This window comes from Balaenoptera musculus, chromosome 17, assembly GCF_009873245.2.
Source record: "Balaenoptera musculus isolate JJ_BM4_2016_0621 chromosome 17, mBalMus1.pri.v3, whole genome shotgun sequence".
In the NCBI taxonomy this organism is placed as follows: domain Eukaryota; kingdom Metazoa; phylum Chordata; class Mammalia; order Artiodactyla; family Balaenopteridae; genus Balaenoptera; species Balaenoptera musculus.
In genome coordinates, this window is record NC_045801.1 from 33,147,023 (window position 1) to 33,167,899 (window position 20,877).

Genomic DNA, 20,877 nt, shown 5'->3' on the forward strand with positions numbered 1-20,877 from the left:
CATCTATCATCTATCTATTTATCATCTATTTATCTACCATCTATCTATCCTGCTAGATTATAAATTCCTTGAGGATAATTACTGTCATATTTATTTTAGTATTCCCATTATCTAGATCAGTAGTGCCTGACTAGAAACTCAATGAATGTTTAATGAATAGAAATGAGTGGAATGGTTGTTTTACCTGGGCTATATACTGAGGTATTATCTCCAGTATGAAGTATCAAATCAGAGTATAAACTACTGTAATGATAGCTGAATAGAGTTGAGTCACTTAATCCTTTCATTCTCTGTGATGGGTATAGATAGGAAGTGGTGTGCTTATACGTATTTAACAACCAGCTATCCAAAAGGAAAAAGTTCTGATTTACAGAGTTGGCTCATTTCTGAAGGCTAAATACTCCCACTGTGGCTGATTTCAAGTTACCAAATGGTCACTGAATGCAGAGTTGGTGCATACCACCAGGGGCGGGGGCTTAGAAATAAATGCATTATTTGTAGGACTCACAAAGACTTGTTAGGAGAAAAGATGTACGTGACAACAAGATATCATTTCTGCAAATTAATCATCTTGTGAAAGATGGAACAATAACAGCTTAAGATAAAGAAACACAATTGCAGACAGAGTAGCCATTAGTTTGGAGGCAAAGACTTACTAAAGAGCCACTGTCTCTTGGTCTGAAGGAAATTTGTAAGTTTCCTGGAGAATTTGTAGAGGAGGAATTAATGCTAGTAGTCAATGATGACTTTCTCAAAGGCTTGGCTCTGTGGGAACTCTGTGTCTCTTAGTAATTAGCTGTTCAAGGAACCTCATCCTTTATTTACTTCCATTGATTCCTCACAATTTTCAGAGATGGAAAGGTCAGTTCTGCGATGAAATCCCAGGTTTCGAAATCTCAGGTAGTTGCAGAGCTTGTGCTTTTGCATTTAACAAATGCATTTACTATTTTCCTTCTCAGGATCCTTAACTCTTCCCCCATTCTAATCTATCACTTACTAGAACTGTTCTCAAAAAACAAATACCAAAAATGTCCTAATTTATCAGCCAGTAGTGTCTTCTTTCTTGATTTTGCTATTACATCTAATACTGTTGAAGTCCTCTCTTTTCCTGAAACTTTTCCATAATGGCTTCTCAGATAATGTCATTCATGGTTTCTCCCCTATCTCTCTAACTATTTATTCTTTTTTTAAATTTTATTTATTTAATTTATTTATTTTTGGCTGCATTGGGTCTTTGTTGCTGCGTGCGGGCTTTCTCTAGTTGTGGTGAGCGGGGGCTACTCTTCGTTGCAGTGCTCGGGCTTCTCATCGCGGTGGCTTCTCTTATTGCAGAGCATGGGCTCTAGGCGCGTGGGCTTCAGTAGTTGTGGCACGCAGGCTCAGTAGTTGTGGCTCGTGGGCTCTAGAGCGCAGCCTCAGTAGCTGTGGCACACGGGTTTAGTTGCTCCACGGCCTGTGGGATCTTCCCAGACCAGGGCTCGAACCCGTGTCCCCTGCATTGGCAGGCGGATTCTTAACCACTGCGCCACCAGGGAAGGCCTCTAACTGTTTATTCTTAATCTCCTTTGCTGGCATCACTTTCTCTAACCTGATTTTAAATTATATTCTCCCCAAATTTCAATCTTTAGCCTTCTTTTCTTTTCACTATATGTATTCCCACAGAATGATCTAATCCATTATCTACCCATGTAATGACTAAAAAATCCTTATCTTTCCCCCTCACTTCTCTCCCAAGCTTCAGACCTGTATTTCCAGGACATCTAACAGGACATCTCCCATATGTTGTTTTGTAGGTACGTCGATTTCAATGTGGCCAAAATCAAACTTATTCTCTTTCACTCCAAACCAGCTGTTCTTGTATCTCTTATATTCCCTCCGTTATTTAATAGGCTTAATAACCAACTAAAACCTAGAAAACTTGTGAGTTATCTTTGACTTCTCCCTCTCCAATATTCTCCATTCTAATCAGTTAAGAAGTATCACTCATTTTATGCAAACAAATATCTTGATAACAAGCTACTTGGGACTTATGAATGGGTCCTTGGTCTTTCATATTCATAGTTAGAGTCTGTTATACCTACTTATTTGTCTCACTTGCTGTTGAATGCCTACCAATATTCTTTCTTCCCCTTTGTTCTTTACTAAAAGAATCACATTTATTTTGGTGGTCCAACAGCAACACCAAAAAAGGAAAAGAACTTCATTTTTTAGGATCCCTTGTAGCTAGGGTGATCCTTTCACTTGAGTCTGGCCTCTGAGGTATAAGCAGGAATTTAGGGGACACAGTTTGGAGAGAACTATTACTTTTCTGATTACAGTGGGCTGGCTTAGCTGTTATGGTCTTTGCCTTTCCCTCTTTGCTTTTCTTTCTGATTGGAGTTTACATATGAGCCTAAGTTAGTAGTCATTTTGTGACAATGGGGATGAATGCCTTACTGTAAGAACAGGGAGCAGAAAGACAAGTTCTAAGAACAGAGAGCTCGGCTTTTGAAACAGTAGTACCAGCCCTGAACTGCTGCTTGAATTTCTTGTTCATGGAAAAAAAAAATCCTTATTTACTCAGATGACTTTGTCTGTTTATTTGTTATGAACATCTGAACGCTAACCCAAATGGTATATCACTCATCCTGTTCTGTGCCTATTCTGACCTCATGGTAAAAAGGTACACTCTTTAACCATAATGTAGTCATCTAATTTTAATGATAAGAGCCAGTATAGCATAATGACCACAGGGTATAGAGTTAGAAGATATGAATGTGTAACTGCTCTCCCACTTACTGGTAGCTATGTGATTCTGGGCAAATCTATTAACTTCTGTGAGCCTGATGTGAGCTTTGAATAAGATCACAGGTGCTGACACATAATAAGTATTCATCATGATAATAATTAGGAATGTAACTGTAAGTTTTTATTATATGTAATAAGAAGTTTCCATGATGAAACTCCAGAAGCTCTAGATTGTGATACTCAGTTTTCATCATCATTTGGCTATGATCGCAAACATTTTATCTTGAATTGAAAAAACTTGAAAATAGCTATGAAAACTTTATAAGTCCCTATTCCATATCTCATTTAAAAAATAAGGCATTGTCCTTTGACACCAGATTGGCTTATTTACTTAGGGTAGGATAACACTAAACCTGACTTGGAAATTCATGTTTTTTCATTCTTGAAACAGTTAACCTGGGTTGGTTTTTATAATTATGCTTATACTTGGCGCCAAGGAAAGTTAAACCAAAGAACATAACAATCCATGACCATAACACTAATAATTACTAAAATGTGAATAATTTTAATGGTTTACAAACAACTTTCAAATCTTTTATATATTATCTTCTTTTCCCCAACATCTAAGACAGCTATTACTTTTTAAATTTACAGATAATATGTATTAATACTTAGCCATTTATTATTTTAGATGTAGCTACATACGGTAAATAATTGTTTTCTTTTTCCACAGCCTTACTGAGTCTTAGATTTATTTTTATGCCATTTATTTTTCAGTAATATCTCAAACAAATGTCATCTGAAATTTCTGCCTCAATCAAGAAGTCTGTTCTTCCTAGACCCTTAAATGTATTAATAACAATATCTCATTCTGATATATGTAACATTTCATTTACATCCAAGCTCACAGAGAATAGAACAGAATGCCTGCTACTAGTGCAAAAACCAATGAGTCCATTATTCTTCCACAAAAGGAGTTACTATTAAAGCAATTATACCATTATTATGATTAAATGCTTCTCCAAGCCCCCGGATTATAAGCTTGTAAGATCCAGCTAGAATTAGGAAATATCATAAATAAACTCTCCTTAGTCATAAAATTCCTGACATTTAGTTCTTTGTAAATATCTTTAACTATTATGTGGCTTATTAAGTAATTTTTTAGAGAATATTTATATCTTTTATTAGGACATAGGGTGGTGATATTATAGATATTAAGTAGCAGGCTAGCATCCCAAAAGTTGTAACGGAAATAAGACATGAGAACATAGCAGTAGGATCATGGTCCTGGGAATCTATAACAGGCAAAAATACAAGAAAAATTAATGGATTGAGGATATGAAGTGGTGTTCTCTTTCAAATATTAGTACCTTAGAAAGTAATAAAGTAAGTCAAGGTACTTGCATCTAAGAGAATCAGAGCTAAATAATAGCCTGAAAAACAACATATTATTGAAGAAACTAAAAGGGCCTGAGAATTGCCCTGATGGATCAAATTCAAGCACAGGGCAGATATAATTACATTCTGTTGAAAATCTGGAAAAGGCCCACTACTCTTACTCCTTGTGTGAATAGGTAGGGTAGGATCGGTTGGATTTGCATGAAGACCATTTGGGGTGGAGTCAACAATCAACATGGCAAGGAATGACAATTATGTCTTGCTCAAACTCTAGCAGTAGCATCTGAATAGGACTCCTTGCCTTTAACATCCTTTTCAAATTCATCTGAAGTATACCATTAGAGTATCTTCTAAAAGCACAGATTTGTAGATACTGGTGACTTAAAAAACCTTCAAAGCTTATGATTTTAAAGAAGAACATTCTGGATTTTTAACTGAGTGATTTAAAGCCCTCCACAAACTGGTCCCAGACAACTTTTCCATTCTTACCTCTTAACATGTATCCCAATTTGTTAAATGTTTCTATTCTAAAGAACTGTTCCTTAAAACATAGCTTGTGCTCATATGCTTTTATAACTCTGCTTAAGCGCTCCCTCTGCCTGATATGTCCTTCACGTCATGTCTTATTCTACAATGTATTCCCAGATTTCTTCAAGCCAAATGAATATTTCTCTTTTTATTTTTCCTTTGTGTGATTTACTTGTATTGTACTACTTAACACGGCCTACTTTGTACGAGCACTACTTTTTGTGCATGTGTTTCCCTAATTCAATTATGAACTCTTAGACTGGAAGGATTATGCCTGCCTGCTTCCTCCTTTCCTCCCTCCCTCCTCTTTCTTTTTTCCATTTCTTCCGGCCTTTATCCCTTTCTTCCTTTATTCCTTCCTCATTCACTTAGTCCTCCATTTTATTATTATTTATTTGATTGTTTTTCTGGTAATTTTTCTTCTTTTAATGTTGCAGAACCAGAATCCAGACTTAAAGCTGATTAGCTTCAGAGATACCTGCGGTATGCAGTTCTGAGTAGCAGGAAAGAGAACATTACTAAATGTTCCCCGAGATAACAAAATACGTTCAGATATTAAAAAAAGAGGACTCATATAACCATCCTTTAAGAAAAAAAGCCCAGGAAAATTATTTGGCACTGAAACATACTTTTAGTTATTCACTCGTCACTGAGTCATTCAAAAAAATCACAGTATTTTAAAGCTGAAAGTGACTTCAGAGAGGATGTAATCTACCTTCCTCATTTTACGGATGAGAAAATTGAGAGAAATAAGTTAAATGAATTAACTAAGCTTATACAACTAACTCGTTAATATTAAAGTCATTCTATTTCTTTTCATCAAAATAAATTGTGAACCATAAATTCATGTTTAATGGGATACTAGGCAGCATATTTAGAACCCAAGCCATTTCTTTTTAAAATATTCACATATAGTTTTCTTCTTTAAAATAAAGATTTTCTTCCTTTTCTGAAATTTGAAAACTATATAAAATGACATGTATAATCAGAATACAAAACCAGCATGGAAATAACACTACTATACTACTTATAACTATATGTGAATGAATTTTAAACAAGTAAGATATTTAAATAATAAAAAAATAAAAACTAACCTGAATAAAAAGACATTTTATGTCATTTTGAAATAACACCTTCATATTCCATCTAAAATTCCGATGATTTTTCTTTTTGGCAGAAAGTGAAAATGGGCTTGAGAAGTAACATGTTCTTACATGACTGACCCTGAAGACTGTTAGCCTTGAAGTGAGTATTCCTAGTCATGAAAATTGACCTAACAAGGGTCAATCATAAAATCATAGCCATTTTCTTTGTTAGTCAGAAAGTTACATTGAATGGTGGGTTTTGGTTCATCTATCAGAATCGAGTTCAACTGTAAAGTTTTTGTTATTACTCCTACCTCACTTCTTATAATAATAAAAACAGCTACCATTACTGGGCTTTCCCATGTGCCAAGCTGAGTTCTGTACTCTTTTACATACAATATTTCTACCTCCTGAAATTATCACCAGCCAAAAGTTCCTTCTCTCATAAGAGATATATTCCAAGGTTAGCTATATTATTTCCAGTCTGGAGTATTATTTTACAATTTTCAAAATTGATGATGTAGAAATAATCAAAATTCCATGTTTAGGAAGATATTAGTAAATTAATTTTGCTAATAAATAATATCTGTAATCCTTCCAACTGAAGAAAATTACAACTAATTTTTGTGCTCATGAGCAAAGCTATTACATAATAAAATTGTAGATATGTTCAAATTATAATTAGCCAAATTAAATTGAAATTATAGGTGTGGAAGACTCCATGCTGCCCTCCTAGTTGACTGATTGCCTTAATTGACTAAAGGTTTTGACTTAAGTCTCAATTCAAACTTAGTTATCAATTATTTCATGTGAAGTATGAAGCAAAAACATTATACACATACATTTATTCTATAAATCATAATTATTATGCCATAAGTTAATTATAAAATCTGTAGATTCAATCATTCGTGAGAATACATTGAGTAGAGAGCCTGACACTGATCAGAGATTACTGAATCAATAATGAGACAACACTAGATAAAGGAAATGAAATACAGAAGATCTAGTTCAAACTTAATTTTAAAGATTAAGCTACAAGATTAAATGATTTGCTTAATTAATGATGAGCCTGCCTAAAACCCAAGTGTTAATACATAATGATGTTTTTCAATGTGGCCTCCAAACTACCATATATTTGTGTAGCACTTGATAGATAACACAGAATTTGTACACAGAAAAAAGTTGGGTTGTGAAGAACTATTGGGCAATGTATCCAAAGTCTTATCACATAAGTGGCAGAATCAAAATTAGAACCTAAGTCTTCCAATTCTTTCTGAGTATTCTTTCTATTATGATTAACTCTAGACAGAAACCAATAATCATATGTCCATCAGAAAATTTGTTTTAGACTCTTGGGTAATAACCTACCCATACTCTCTCCAGAAGTTCATATCTTGTCCTTACTTGCCCCTGGAGAGACTACAGAGATGAATAAACTATATCCCCATTCTCAAGAAGTGTGAAGTTTAATAAAAAGGTAAGAAATAAGCAAATAAGCACCACATAAGACAGAATATATGTATTTTAGGAAGTCATAAATGTCATGGTTGGTTCAGAGGGTTTATATGTTTTCATATCTCTGTTGTCTTGAATATTCTTATATTTGTAAATTTTTATACGGCTATACTTAATCCTTTTAAATTATATGAAATTTGAGTTGGAAAGAATGTTTCTGCATTATTTATCACATTTTCTTCCTTCCTTATTCCTCTTATCCTCCTTGATTCTATAAAGCAAGATCTCTCACCCTTCGGTGACCCATATCATTCATTCCTTGTATCCCCCAAAGGGTGCTCTAGTTGTTAGCAAACCAGCAACCCTGGAGGCTTGATGAAAGCAAAGGTGAATGCATAAATTTCTATTTTTGCTGGAGGTAAAAGAAAAATGTTTCCCTTGTGTGTTCTTAGGAAATATATAGGAAGAAATTATGCTCTTGGCAATAGCAGCTATTGTCCATAGACTGACCCTTTTACCAGAGAGTACCTAGATGCAATTTATTTAAAAATCTTTCTTTTGTTAGTTTTTAGCAACATTATATTTACTAAAAAGAGAGAAATTACAATTTCTTCTGTAATTTTATAGTGTTCTACAACATGTAAGTTGCTGTCCTAGTCATCTCAAATGACTTCTTCATAATTAAAAAATATCTTTTTTATATTTCCTGACCTGACATGTGGTTTTCCTGGCCTGATATGTGATTATATAGTATGAAGTAGCAATTCACAAATATAATGTAAAGAAAGAAGACACGTGCTTGAATGTCTGGCTAAGAAAAACATATTTAAATTTAAATGTGGTTTTATAACTATGAAAAATAATTTTTAAAATGAACTTGCAAACACAAAAATATTTCATCGCCTAGGATGTGAGAAGGTAGTTGGAGAAATAGAGAAAGTAAACACAATTTTAAAAAATCAAAAAGTTTGAAACAAAATAGCTATAGTTAGTTGCCTAAAAATACATATTTACATTATAATCAAATATGCTTTCATAATGCATTAAGGTGATAAACTAAAAGACCATTAACTACTTTGTATAGATATGTTATAGCTCAACTGTATATCCCCCAAATTCATATGTTGTAGTGCTAACTTCTATTATCTCAGAATGTGACTGTTTTGGAGATAAGGCCTTTAAAGAAGTAATTAAGGTAAAATGAGGTCACACTGGTGGGCCTTAATCTAATATGACTGGTGTCCTTACAAGAAGAGGAAATTGGAACATAGACACACACAGATGGATGACCCTGTGAGGACATAGCAAGAGTGTGGCCAAATCCAAGCCAAGGAGAGAGGTCTCAGAAGAAACCAAACCCGCCAACATTTGATCTTGGAATTCTAGCCTCCAGACTGTGAGAAAATTAATTTCTGTTGTTTAAGCAACCTAATCTGTGGCATTTTGTTATGACAGCCCTAGCAAATGTTAAGAAAAAAAGAAACCTAAAGTTAGAAACTTTTATATTCAAAGATCAGTCACAGATAAAACTATAAAATTTCTAAAATTCCATTAAAATTATCTACTATTAAGTTTGTAACTGTGGGTCTGTTACATAAAGTGAGGTATGTTTGTACATGTGAAACAAGGAAGAAATAAATAGTTGTTGCTTCCATCAGCTAAAATATGGAGGAGAGGAATTCTCCTTTGGCTCAGAGCTTCAGGATATGTGTGTGTGCATATCATAGATTTAGATAAATTATGTGTAAATTTAATTTTATCTCTCTCTATGTTTAAGTTAAATTTGAAGTACATTCCAGCTGGCTAAAGAGTAGAAATGGCAAGAATGATAATTTGTGGTAGATAAAAATTTGACTAACCTGATAAAAATGAGACAACCCAAATCACTTTTTAACTTTTTAGTTTATCATTAGTTTTTACACTTTTCCTCCCTTTCCACCCACATATTTTTTAGGATTACCTTAAAGATATACTAATCTGTATCTAGTAGATTGTTGCTGGCAACAGAAATAGACCTGGTAAGAGCAGGGTATCTGTTGAAAATGATTTCTCTTTTTCTCTTTCTTCCCCATCATCATCATCATCATCATCATCATCACCATCACCATCACCATCCCACCATCATCATACAACAGCTCACATTTACTTATTCCTTATTATATTCCAAACTCTGTTTGAGTTATACATAACATATAAATAGACTTAATCATGAAAACAATCCTATGAGGTAGGTACTATTACTAGCACACTGTGCTAACTTTGCTAAAGAACGTGAAGCTATCTTATTGCAGGGTTATACAGAAATGAACACAACAATAGAGAAAATTGACAAAGTAGATAGTATTCAGTATTCAAATACTTTGAATACTATAGTATTCTGTTCAGGCTGTGTTCTCATCTCCTACACTGTACTCAAGTACTGCTGCCATATTTTGGTGATATTAGAGCCTTAAAGTACTCCTGACTCACAAACACCAAACTTATAAGCAGCCCATAGATGCCACTCCTCACCAGCCCCAACCTGTCTCCCCTCTTCTGGTCCCTACTGCTTGTGTTTTGAAAGTCAATTTAAAACACTTAAGGCTAGCCTTAAATATGTATTCTCAGTGTTGAGAAGAGAGTAAGCTCTAATTAAGGGAACAGCTTAGTTAACAATGGTGATCTACTTGCCAAAAATACTTTGCCTTTAACAGTCTGAATTTTTTTTATATTGATACTGCCTACAGCTCCATCGTGTGAGGTTTATTTGTATTTACAGACCTTTTTCTTTAAACTATCTCTGTGTTGTGTAGTTCATATTATAATGTAAGTTACTTTAGTGGGATTGCTTTCTTCCTAATATGTCTCTTTGAAATCAGTGAATGGATCCTTACAAGACAAGAAGCCTGGAAGAAAAGGTGACAAGTGCCCAGGATCAGGTATGTACAAAGAATGGAGAAAAACTCTTTTTTTTTCCTTTCTTTTGCTGTGCTGTGCTCCACTCCCAGAACACTGACTCAGTCTATTAGATTGCAGGTTAAATGGATTAATATGAACTTCTGGTCCACATCTGAAAAGTTCTGCGAAATTTATGGGCTACCTTACTTAATTCTAGAGTGATAAATAAGAAAACAGAAGATTATAAGTGCTACAATAGGGGTAAAATATTTTTGTGATAATTTTGTGGGAACATTACCAACAAAAAGGAACATGTTTTTCTACAGGGAAATAAGCTTTGAGTTCCAAATAAACACGGTATCAATAAACTGTGTAGCTTCTCTGTTGAAATCTGATGGACTACCCTTTTAAAAAATATCCTCCAAGTTCACTTAAAAACATTAAATATGGCTAATTTAAAAAGCAAACATCATATACTTATATAAATATTATCAAATTCTCCATATTAATTCTCAGATATACCTACATTGTTTATCAATTATTGCTAATTATTGTAATTACGTAACTCAGGGAAGGGTAGCTGGTCTATGCTGAATTATAATTCACATTGTTAAATGTAATAAACAAATCATGTTTTTCTGAACCAATGAAGAGCAGAGAACATTGGTTTTAAGTTGATCCTTAAATTATGCTGAGAGTAGAACAGATGAATCACATGTAAACTGGGATAAAGACAATGCAATAGGCATGAAAGTGTGCATTGGCTACATAGTTAAATTCTGTTTTGAGGGGAAAAGCCCTGAGAAATCATCCACTGATTAAACAGGAATCATGTCTGCATGTGGTTTTGATGCTTTTTTAAATATAGGCTGTCTGCTTACAAATTTCCTCATATACTTAAAATATGTTTAGAAAGACAGTAACTTAATAGGCATTGCTCTGCAGGTACTTTCAAAGTGAATTACTAAGGAGATATTTTATAAATTAGTAAGAATTGTTTACAACTGTCAGTGCAGAATGCTTGAAAAATTCAGGGAAGCAATGTCATTTAAAATGGGGAATGTGTAGTTTAAAAAAAAACTTCGTTAACAATTATATTCCATGAAAGCTTCTTAATAGCTTCACTAGAATTTCAGGAATATAGCTCATAAGTATAGCATATGCTCCATAGGCTTTGGATTTAATCTCAGTTATCTCAAAATTGAAAACCAGATTAGCTACAAATAATACTTTCTATGATTTAATGTGAACTTGGGTAGATTACTTAACCTTTCTATGGCTTAGTTCCCTTACCAATTAAATGATTTTTTCACGAATTAGAGTTAATATATTAAAGTGCATAGCTCAATAGCAAGTATTTAATTGGCACTTGTTCTAAAACAAGGAAGAAAAGAATGGAAATATAAGGTGAATATCCCTAGTTAAAAAGAGAGGGGATGCAGTTGAAAATTTTAATCTAAATAATTGTTAGTATGGAAATGAATAATAACTAAATCTATATATGTGCTTGACCGAAAAATAATCCTCTGTAATTTTCTCTTTGATCCATGAGAGAGTTAGATCAAGGTAGGGATGATAGGCAGATAGATGACCCAGCAAAGATAGTTCCACATCAGGAAATTTGTAGTGGAACAAAATAGAGTTGTGCTTTGGATCCTTTTCAAAAGTTGTACCTTAATGACTTGATTTCATTTTTGGTTAGGCTGAGTGCACAACTCCAGCAATAGTAAACAGAATTCTATGTACTTGACATTCAACAGATAGGATTTGTTAGATACTAGGAGAGGCCCTGTAAAGGAGTCAGATCACTTATTCTCAGAAGAAAGTCTCCATTTTTAAATGACATCATCCATCACTGGCTTCTGGCTAAAACCCTAAAAAGAGGAAGTCAACTCATTCAGTTACCTGGAAGTAAATTTTACATGCAGCCCACCTTAGAGCAGTGGTTCTCAAACTGTAGTCCACATCACAATCACCTGGGAGGCTTTTTAAAACCAGGAACATCACCCCTAGAGTTTTGATTAAGTAGGTCTGGAGGGGGTCAGAGAATTGCATTTCCAAAAGTCCTTGGGTGATGTTGAGGTTATTGGTCTGGGTCTACACTTTGAAAACCACTGCCTTAGAGAATACCTAGGAAATTATATTGCTTAGCATAATAAGTCCTTTGCCAAGACTTAAATTTTTTCTAACCTAAAATAATTGGTACCAAAGTTATAAAACTTTGAAGCCTCAGGCATTCTTTAGTATTCCTTTGGTCCATCCCCTTGTAATGAATTTCTGTCAGGTATCCATAACAAGAATCATTGGCATTGCTTCTAAGGAACTTATTTTTATTGTATGAACAATGTAAATCACATAAGTGACCCAGTTTCCTTTTCTGCCTTTGCTGCTTGTGAGGAAGCTCACAGTCAAAATATAAGCCCCACATGTAGCAGGTGTATAGGATCTCACACTATGCATTTTGTTCACAAGCTTTACTTCTGGCGTTACCTTGTTTTTTCTTGACCTCATTTTCCCTTGATACTCATTTCTTCATTGACGATATTATTGAGAGTATTTTATGTATTTTTAAGAATCATCTACATTCCTTCCTGAAGTATAGTGGGATATAAACAAACAAAACAAATATGTGTTATCTTATGTTTATGGAAGCTTTAATATCCTATTTTATCAGGACTTCATGCCTTGGTCTTTGGATTATATAATATGAATAAATGAGAGATTAGAGCATAGCAGATGCCACAAAAGATCAGGTCTTTCTTCCTATTTAGCCCTAGGCAGAAATATTTTAAAAAGTACCTGGAAAGGCACAGATATCATTTCTGATACCAAGCTCAAAAGGTTAGAGATGTATCTGAAATATTCTATCACTGCAAATCTGTTTTCTACGAAATTCACTGAACCTATTTGAAGCTATTCATATTTTCATTTTAGAATAAAATTTCTATAAGTTAAAACCTGCTAAGTAAAGGCAAGGCTATTTTTTGTTTGTCTTAAATTTACCTTTCTCTTGGCATTAGGCCTGTGCCATTTCCAGGACAGCAGAACAATCCTGTATTCACCACATCAGTCAATATTCATGTACTCTGGGGAAGAGATTGGTGGCTTGGAAGGTGATGCTGAGGCAAGAATATCTGCCTCCTCTAGGTTGTATAATGGAGAAACTGAAACCTATGCTACCTACCACATACGCACATCCAGCATAGCCAGTTGTGCTTTACTTCATAAGTCTTATCTCCACTGAAGAATGGGCTATAATTGAGAGAAACTGAAGGTAAGGATAAAATAGACCTAACTGTATAAAAATCCAAATTGCTTTTCTCTAATACACAGATAACAGACCACAAATATTACATGACTGCAATGATTAGACCACATAATAACGAAATGTTAGGAATAAGTTTTGCTATTTTCATTCTTTTGTTAAATCTTAAATAGGTACATCAGAGCAAAGTCTTTGAATGAATAATACGATGAGCTTAAAAATGTTTTGAAAATACAAAGGCAATGAAGGGCAAGAACAATGAAATAATACTTTTTTTTCCTACATTGGTAGACTTCACACCTCAATTTATCACCAAAAAGTGGTTCAAAAAGATTCTCACTAAAAAACATTTTGAATTCTTTACAACACCTCATGAGTATGTATTTTGTTCCAATAACTTATTAATAAATCAGATTGAATTAAAATGCTATAAAATAAAAAAATTCTATATGTAGGAAAACCATAAGATGATAATAGAAGTTCTTCCTAAACATTTTTGAGGGTGTTAGGGCCTTTATAGGTTTTATAAAATGAAAAATTCTAAAAGCTTTGTTCTTCAGATCATTTATGAGTTTCATTTCCTTAATCTCCTATATTATATAATGATTTTTCTAAATATTAAGGCAAGTCTATACCTAAAAGTTGGTATACAAACACATCATAAATTTTAGCATTTAATAATATCATGGGGCCATTGCATTATATGTTTGTGTCTGACTAATCTGCATTCAGCAGTTTGAGAATCTAACAGTTTCATATGATTAACTGATTATTTTACAACTTTTAAAAAGAAAAATGTCTTGCCTTTGATTGGTAATCTTGTTCCAGTCTGGGATCTGATCCGGCTACCTGTTTGTATTTGTTAATTTTCATTTGGCGATTTCTCTCCTCTATATCCATAGCACCTATCGAGTAGAAAAAAACCCATAAAATTAATGTTCAGTTCTTATTTCTGAGCCCAACTTACAGGATGTATAAAAGAAGAAATGCTAGGCTGATATACTACTTTCATTCAAGGTAGTATGTACAAATTAAATGTCATTTTTAGATTTATTTAAGTATGCAATTTGGTGAATAAAAGCATGATTATTAAATATGTAAAATAATTTAAATCTGAATAAAATGTAAACAAATGTAAATAGAAGACAACAAATCTTCATTAGATAGAAAACACCTTCTGTTACATATATGTCCAGGAGAATATACTTGACAGCACATAAATATGACAATAGCAATATTATAAGAATTTTGGCTTGTAATGAATTCATCAAGGTTCGAATTATTTACTGGAAAGAGGTTGTAAGTCTCATTGGTTTCAAATACAATTTTACAATTGCATTTAGAATTATCATAAAATTGTCCCATGTATTAAAGCAGGTTGCTCCAACATACGTGTGGATGCAGTTACTAAGATTTTTGAACTTGAATTTTCTAGAACTAGGATCAAGAAAGAGGCACTTGGAATAATACTCCTGAAAACATACCATGCCTGTAAAGGCACAAAGTATTACTGAAATCATTTTAGGGGAAAAAAAGAACATAAGGAGGTGAGAAACTGAGATAGTAAGCCTATTACAAGATGAGATTAATGCTGTCTATAACAGGTGCTTCCTCAAAACACATCAACTATAGATATCAAGAGGGTCTTTAAGAACTTTGGTTAGAATAAGAACTAAATTCAGTAAGCAAACCTTAGCAAACATGAAAAAGTGCTTTAAAATTATATTTATGATTTTTATTAAAGAGATTTTATAGAGAAATTCCATTTCTCATTAATAGGCATAATGGAAAAACAAAATCTCAGTTGTATGCTACAAACCTACAAACTGGGAAAAACAATCATAGCTTAGCAGGTTCAGTGGGTTTCTACAATAAAATGTTGTCATGAAAATCCAAAAACACTGGGTCTAGGTAAGAATGTAAACATACACACACATACCCCTGGCTTAAGATCAGAACTTTAAAACTGCAGTAAAGACATATAGACAAAAGTGTGCCCATTCAAAAATAGGTGTTTTAACACTCATCCTGAGAAAAACCTCACTGTATATTTGATAATTGCTAGTAAAAAAAATTTAAGTAAAAATTGATAATTAAAATAAGATACAAAGGGAAGAAAATGTTTCAAAAAGGATTAAGAAAATCTTGACTAAAAGAATGTATAAAGAGTTTAGATTATATGATATCTAAGAGCAAATTTAAATCAACTAAACAGTTTGAGTCAAATTTTAATAATGATTTGATTAACTGATTCTGTGCCAAATTATAAAATGGGGAATAGAAATATAATGTTAATACCAATTGAATGATACACAAAATCAAGTGAGTGCTTCCATGATATAAGTGTGAAATATGGTCAAGTATAAATGTCTATTACTCTATTAAAATACAATATTGGAATTGTTTGTACCGCAAGAGATATTCTCAGATAAATATATTTATTTTCTCCAAGGGCAAGGGAACAAAAAAGCCATCCCAGCTTCAAAAAATTATGTGTGCTGAAAAAAATATTAGCTAAATTAAGTGTTTGGGAAGTTTCTTTTAAAAAGTTTAATTTTGATATTATAGTAGCAAAACAGTATTTTAAATATAAATAGCACCAATAGACAAAGTTTAAACACATTTTACATATACATATATAAATATATATAGACATATACATATAGACATATACACGTACATACATACATACATATATACATTTTCTAATATTGAGACTATTTCCTGGACATCGACCTCCTATGACACTACATTAAATTCTTCCTGATTATTAGATAGTAATGTGTAATATTCAAATTGTCTCAAATTCTTTTTGGTATAAGGTAAATTATTAATCAAGTAAACTAAGAAAATATGATTTCTTATTTCATTAATATCTTAATAACATAAGCCATTTAAGAGGTTTACTTGTTTTTAAACCAATAAACTAATTGTGGTTATTTTGAACTTAAAAAAGACTACTTAATGTGTCCAAAAAGTTAAAAAGTCATATTTATTGTGTTGGTATGGCAATCAAGTAAAAAAAAAAAAAGTTAAGTTATAGGTAGATTTTGTAATCAGAGATGCAATTGAAAATGGCCATATTAACCAACAGTAAGACAGTGGTTGCTTAGGTTTCTACATTTACACCACGAAGATCATCAGTACACCTTCAGTGATTTCTGTAGTGCACTTCAAACAATAGTTTTAAGTTTGCTTTTCCAAACACACACACACACACACACACACACACACTCTTGGGGTCCCAAAGCAGCTTCACACACCACACTTCTTTGAAATAGGGACATAGGTCTGGCAATAATGCAATTCATAATGAAGCTAAACAGTGACCAGAATATTGTAGGGCTGCTGACTCAGTGACCCATCTTGTGATCTTAAGCAAGATGCTCAAATCTGGGGATCTTAAGAGGGAAAAATCTCAAGTCCAACAGCAAAGCTCAAAGAAAGAACACCAAAATTCAGAAAACAAATTAGAGAACCTATGATTACAACATCAGGGAAGTTTAAGACTATTAATCTTATCTAAATCCAGAAACTGCATTGGTTAGTATCCTAAATTTTTGTGGCTAATTTAATGATTTTTCTCTTTTCCCCACCCTATCCTTTTCTTCTATCGATATATAAATATTTGGCTTCAGGTTTAAAAAAGTCTTCCTTTAACTGAGATTAAAAAGTTTCATTTCACTAAGTGGCTATCTGTTTCATGAGGGTTTCTGATGAAAATAATCACATCTGTGATTCCTTTTTTCTTTGATTATTATATGTCTTCACAAAACTTAAGATGTGCCTTTAAATAATCTGAGATTAGAAAACAAATTACATTGTTCATATTTTTAACAAAATAATACATCAAGAATTTCTGGAGTGATCATTAAAAATTTACATTTTATAACTGGATTTCTTCTAAATTTTATCCTTTTAAAGGTACATGTTAAATTTGCTTTCCAGTTAAATTTAAGAATTAAAGACATTTGTGCAATGTCTTAATCAAATTTTTATTAATAGTGAAAGATTTCCAACAAAAACTATTCCTTGTCGAAACTATCTAAATAATTGATGACAATGTAAATAAAATGTATTTGCACAAAATACATACAGAGATATCATAAATGTAGTCTGAACATAAATCAAAATATTATCTGAGGCTTTTTTCTGATTGAAGCTAAAGAAGTATATTACTTACCTATTAGAAATCTATTTATAAAATTAACTATATTTTGCCAAATCATCAAAGAAAGGAAAAAAATAATTTTTGATAACTATCCTATTGAATCCTAGTTTACAAACTTTTCTTCTAAAAAAATACAAACAATCTGGAAGAGGCACAACAAAACAAAAGATGATTATGGACAATAATGATGACAGTGACAGAAATAACGTATTCCAAATGGACAAAGTTTAAAAGGCCAAATTCATGTACTCTTTAAATGCTACAGTCACCAGTTAGGCATGCACCAAATTAAGTGTAATAAAAAAAGGTATAATCAGTGTATGCAGCTGTTTTCTCACTTTGAAGTAACAATTACACAAGAAAAAGCATGGCTATTTGTGTGTTTATTTTCTAGATTCAGTAGGGTAGAGTATAAAACAATTTACTGATATCTTTCAAAAGTCAAAGGAATAAGAATAGAAATTGTTAAAATGCATCGAGATAAGAATATGTAATACTTTGTTATAATTTTATTTTCAAAGGCAGTGCAATTCAAAAAGAAAATACTGTCTTTGGTTTTATTTTACCTGCTCTTTCAAGAGTCTAATAACTGCAAAAACACTTTTCAGAGTGACAGTAATAAACTAGCTGTTGACAAAAAAATTAACGGTCATTTATATGAACGCTTTCCAAAGTACCTGATGTACAAATATTAAAAGCAAATTACTTAAAAATAAAACATATTTGGTACTGTGTATTAAAAGGCTTTACAATGGTCATATTTTTGACCCTGAAATTTCACTTCCCAGGATCTTTCCTAAATAAATAAATCAATGTGCGAAGATGTACATACATATTCATTACACCACTGTTTGATAATCGCAAAGGCCAGGGAAAAGAAACTCCAAATGTCCAAAATAGGGGATTAGTTAACTGCATTTATGGTGTATCTACAGAATATTATACACTCACAAAAAACGATGAGAACAGTGTGCATGTGCATTCACATATATAAATTATATAAAATAAAGATGCTGCAGTTAGTAATTATAAAACACTAAATGGTGGATATGGTACTATAGTCTGTAGTTTAAAAAACCATATATATTCATAAAAACATATATGCACAAAATTGACAAAAAAGACAAAGACACGGAGTGAAAAAGATTTAAGATTTACACACCAGAGTAGTTATCAGTTATCACTGGTTATTAGAAGTTAGTATAAGTGCTTTTGGTTTTTATTTGGGTTAATATATAGTTTATAAAGTATCCACAATGATTATACATTATACAGAAAAAATATTTTAGAAACACACAAAATATGATGTTTATGTGAACAAGGACAACTTATCCAGTTTGAAAACCTTATATTTTTGTCATGATTTGATAGAATGCTTTGGAAATAAATGTTAAATAATTTTTAAGATGCAAATATGCAATCATTCATTATTTAATTTATCTTAGGGACATATATTTGTTAAATAAAAGCTGTGGGTGTATTGATTAAAAGTGGTACAAAATAAGAAATACTTCCAAATGCAATAAAGTGCAGATCTTTCCAATTTTTATGAATGTTAATACAAAAAATGATCTGACATGTTTTTAAATTTTCCATATTAGTTTTTTCAAGTGTAGGACTTAAGAAACTATGCAACAAAATTTAAAGAAGTTACTTTAAAATGATTTCTTCACAATCACTTGCCTGTAATGAATTTTCTCATACTTTTAGACAAAAACTTTATCATATACTAGAACCACATAAAAAGTACACTTTTGTTAGCCAAATTATTTGTTAAAGGAGATGTAATGAAGGGAATAACAAATATTGGAACACATTAAATTGAGAAAAAGTATGGAAATAAATATTGTGAAAAAATTAAAAATTATGCACCAGATTATTTTGTATTACTACTAGGGCAAATAGAAGCATTTTCTTTTAAAGTGTAAATAAACTTAGTCTTAACTGTGCAACTAAGATACATGAATTTTGAGGAATAATTATTTCCAAATCAATCAATTTTGAGGATTTTTCTACTGTCGTCACTAGGAAATAACACATTTGGAATGAAAGAAAATATAATTTATTTTTCTTATAATGTGTTGACTTATTTGCTCCTAGGAATGCAGGAAAACTGAACTTCATAGTTGCCTAAGTAAAATGTGGAATTAAATGAAACATAAGAGTTCTAGAAACTTATAAACTGTTGTCCTACTGTGAGGTTCATAGTTATGGGCTATAGTCTTTTGAATTATGTTCTAAACCTTTACTATCTGTTTTAGATACTTAGGTTACCTGTGTATCTGTATTCTGTTTCTCTATTAACTCTCTGCCATATTCATTAAATAATACTTCAAAGGAGATGTTATAGATAAATTTCAGACTCCTTTCACTATAGTCAAAAAAAACTAATATGCAAACTACTTTAGGACATAAGTTATAAGGAGTGATCTAGTGATCTCAGGAAACAGAGTATGTCTACTTTTGACATCTACATTCAGTGAACAGACTTACTGAGATTTTATTATTCAGAAGACTTGGATTTTAGCACCATTTTAGGTTTCAACATGTAAAATCAGGATGTACTTGGGATCGCGGTGGAAGATCAGGGTTTTGTCCATGGAGAGTGCAGAGGAGGTAATCATCACAGAGTTGAAAGGGCTTTGGAATTGCCCAGATTTAGGGTAATGAGTATATTTATGATACATAGGATTGAAGAAAATCTTAAAAACAGCACTGGTTTAGAAGGTGAGAGTCAAGACTTGGGTTCGAGTCTTAATTTCATGAGCCCTATAACTGCAAGCACTTCATTTTACCCTTCTGAGCATAAAGTTCATCATCTGTAAAATGAATAATTTTGGACCAGATACTCATTACGATTCCTTCTGCTCTACAGCTCTCTGGTTAGTTAATTCTGAAAGCAAATGATGCTTGTTTGTTCTTTTATATTGTAATACCTACTTCATCAATATAGATAATGTAAAGTGTACTAGAAATTCTTGCTCTATTTGCCCTGGTATTGCATTCATTAAAATTTCCTTTATAGAATGTGTGTATGCGTGTGTGTGTGTGTGTGTGTGTGTGTGTGTACAGAGGCAGGGAGAGGAATGGGATGAAGGAAGAAGGGAGGGAAGGAGAAAGGCAAAGAAAGAGGAAGGGAGGGAAAGAGAAAGAGAAAATTGAAAAGCTCATTAAACCAGGAACTTTGCCCAAGAAAAAAATCATAAAGGTGATCTAATCTAGAAGCATCTTGTAGACTAGCTAAAGTGTAACTGTTTCACCTACATATTGATACATTTGTCGCAGGGTGTACAGTGACATCTTTAGGAGAAAATGTTTAGGAAACTTCTAATAACTTAATTATTTTAAACTTGTTAGTCACAATTCCTATA

At 32.5% G+C, this 20,877-nt stretch overlaps 1 protein-coding gene across 12 annotated transcripts in view; it reads right to left on the reverse strand.

Moving 5' to 3' along the window:
- RIMS2 (regulating synaptic membrane exocytosis 2) overlaps positions 1–20,877 on the reverse strand; it is a 589,248-nt gene that overhangs the window by 135,441 nt on the left and 432,930 nt on the right. For 6 of the 12 annotated variants that reach the window (XM_036830453.1, XM_036830452.1, XM_036830444.1 and 3 more), the window contains one exon: positions 14,140–14,240. The exons of the other annotated variants lie outside the window; for them this stretch is intronic. In XM_036830453.1, coding sequence (XP_036686348.1) covers positions 14,140–14,240 — 101 coding nt within the window. The remainder of the gene's footprint in view (positions 1–14,139; positions 14,241–20,877) is intronic. 12 annotated transcript variants of the gene reach the window in all.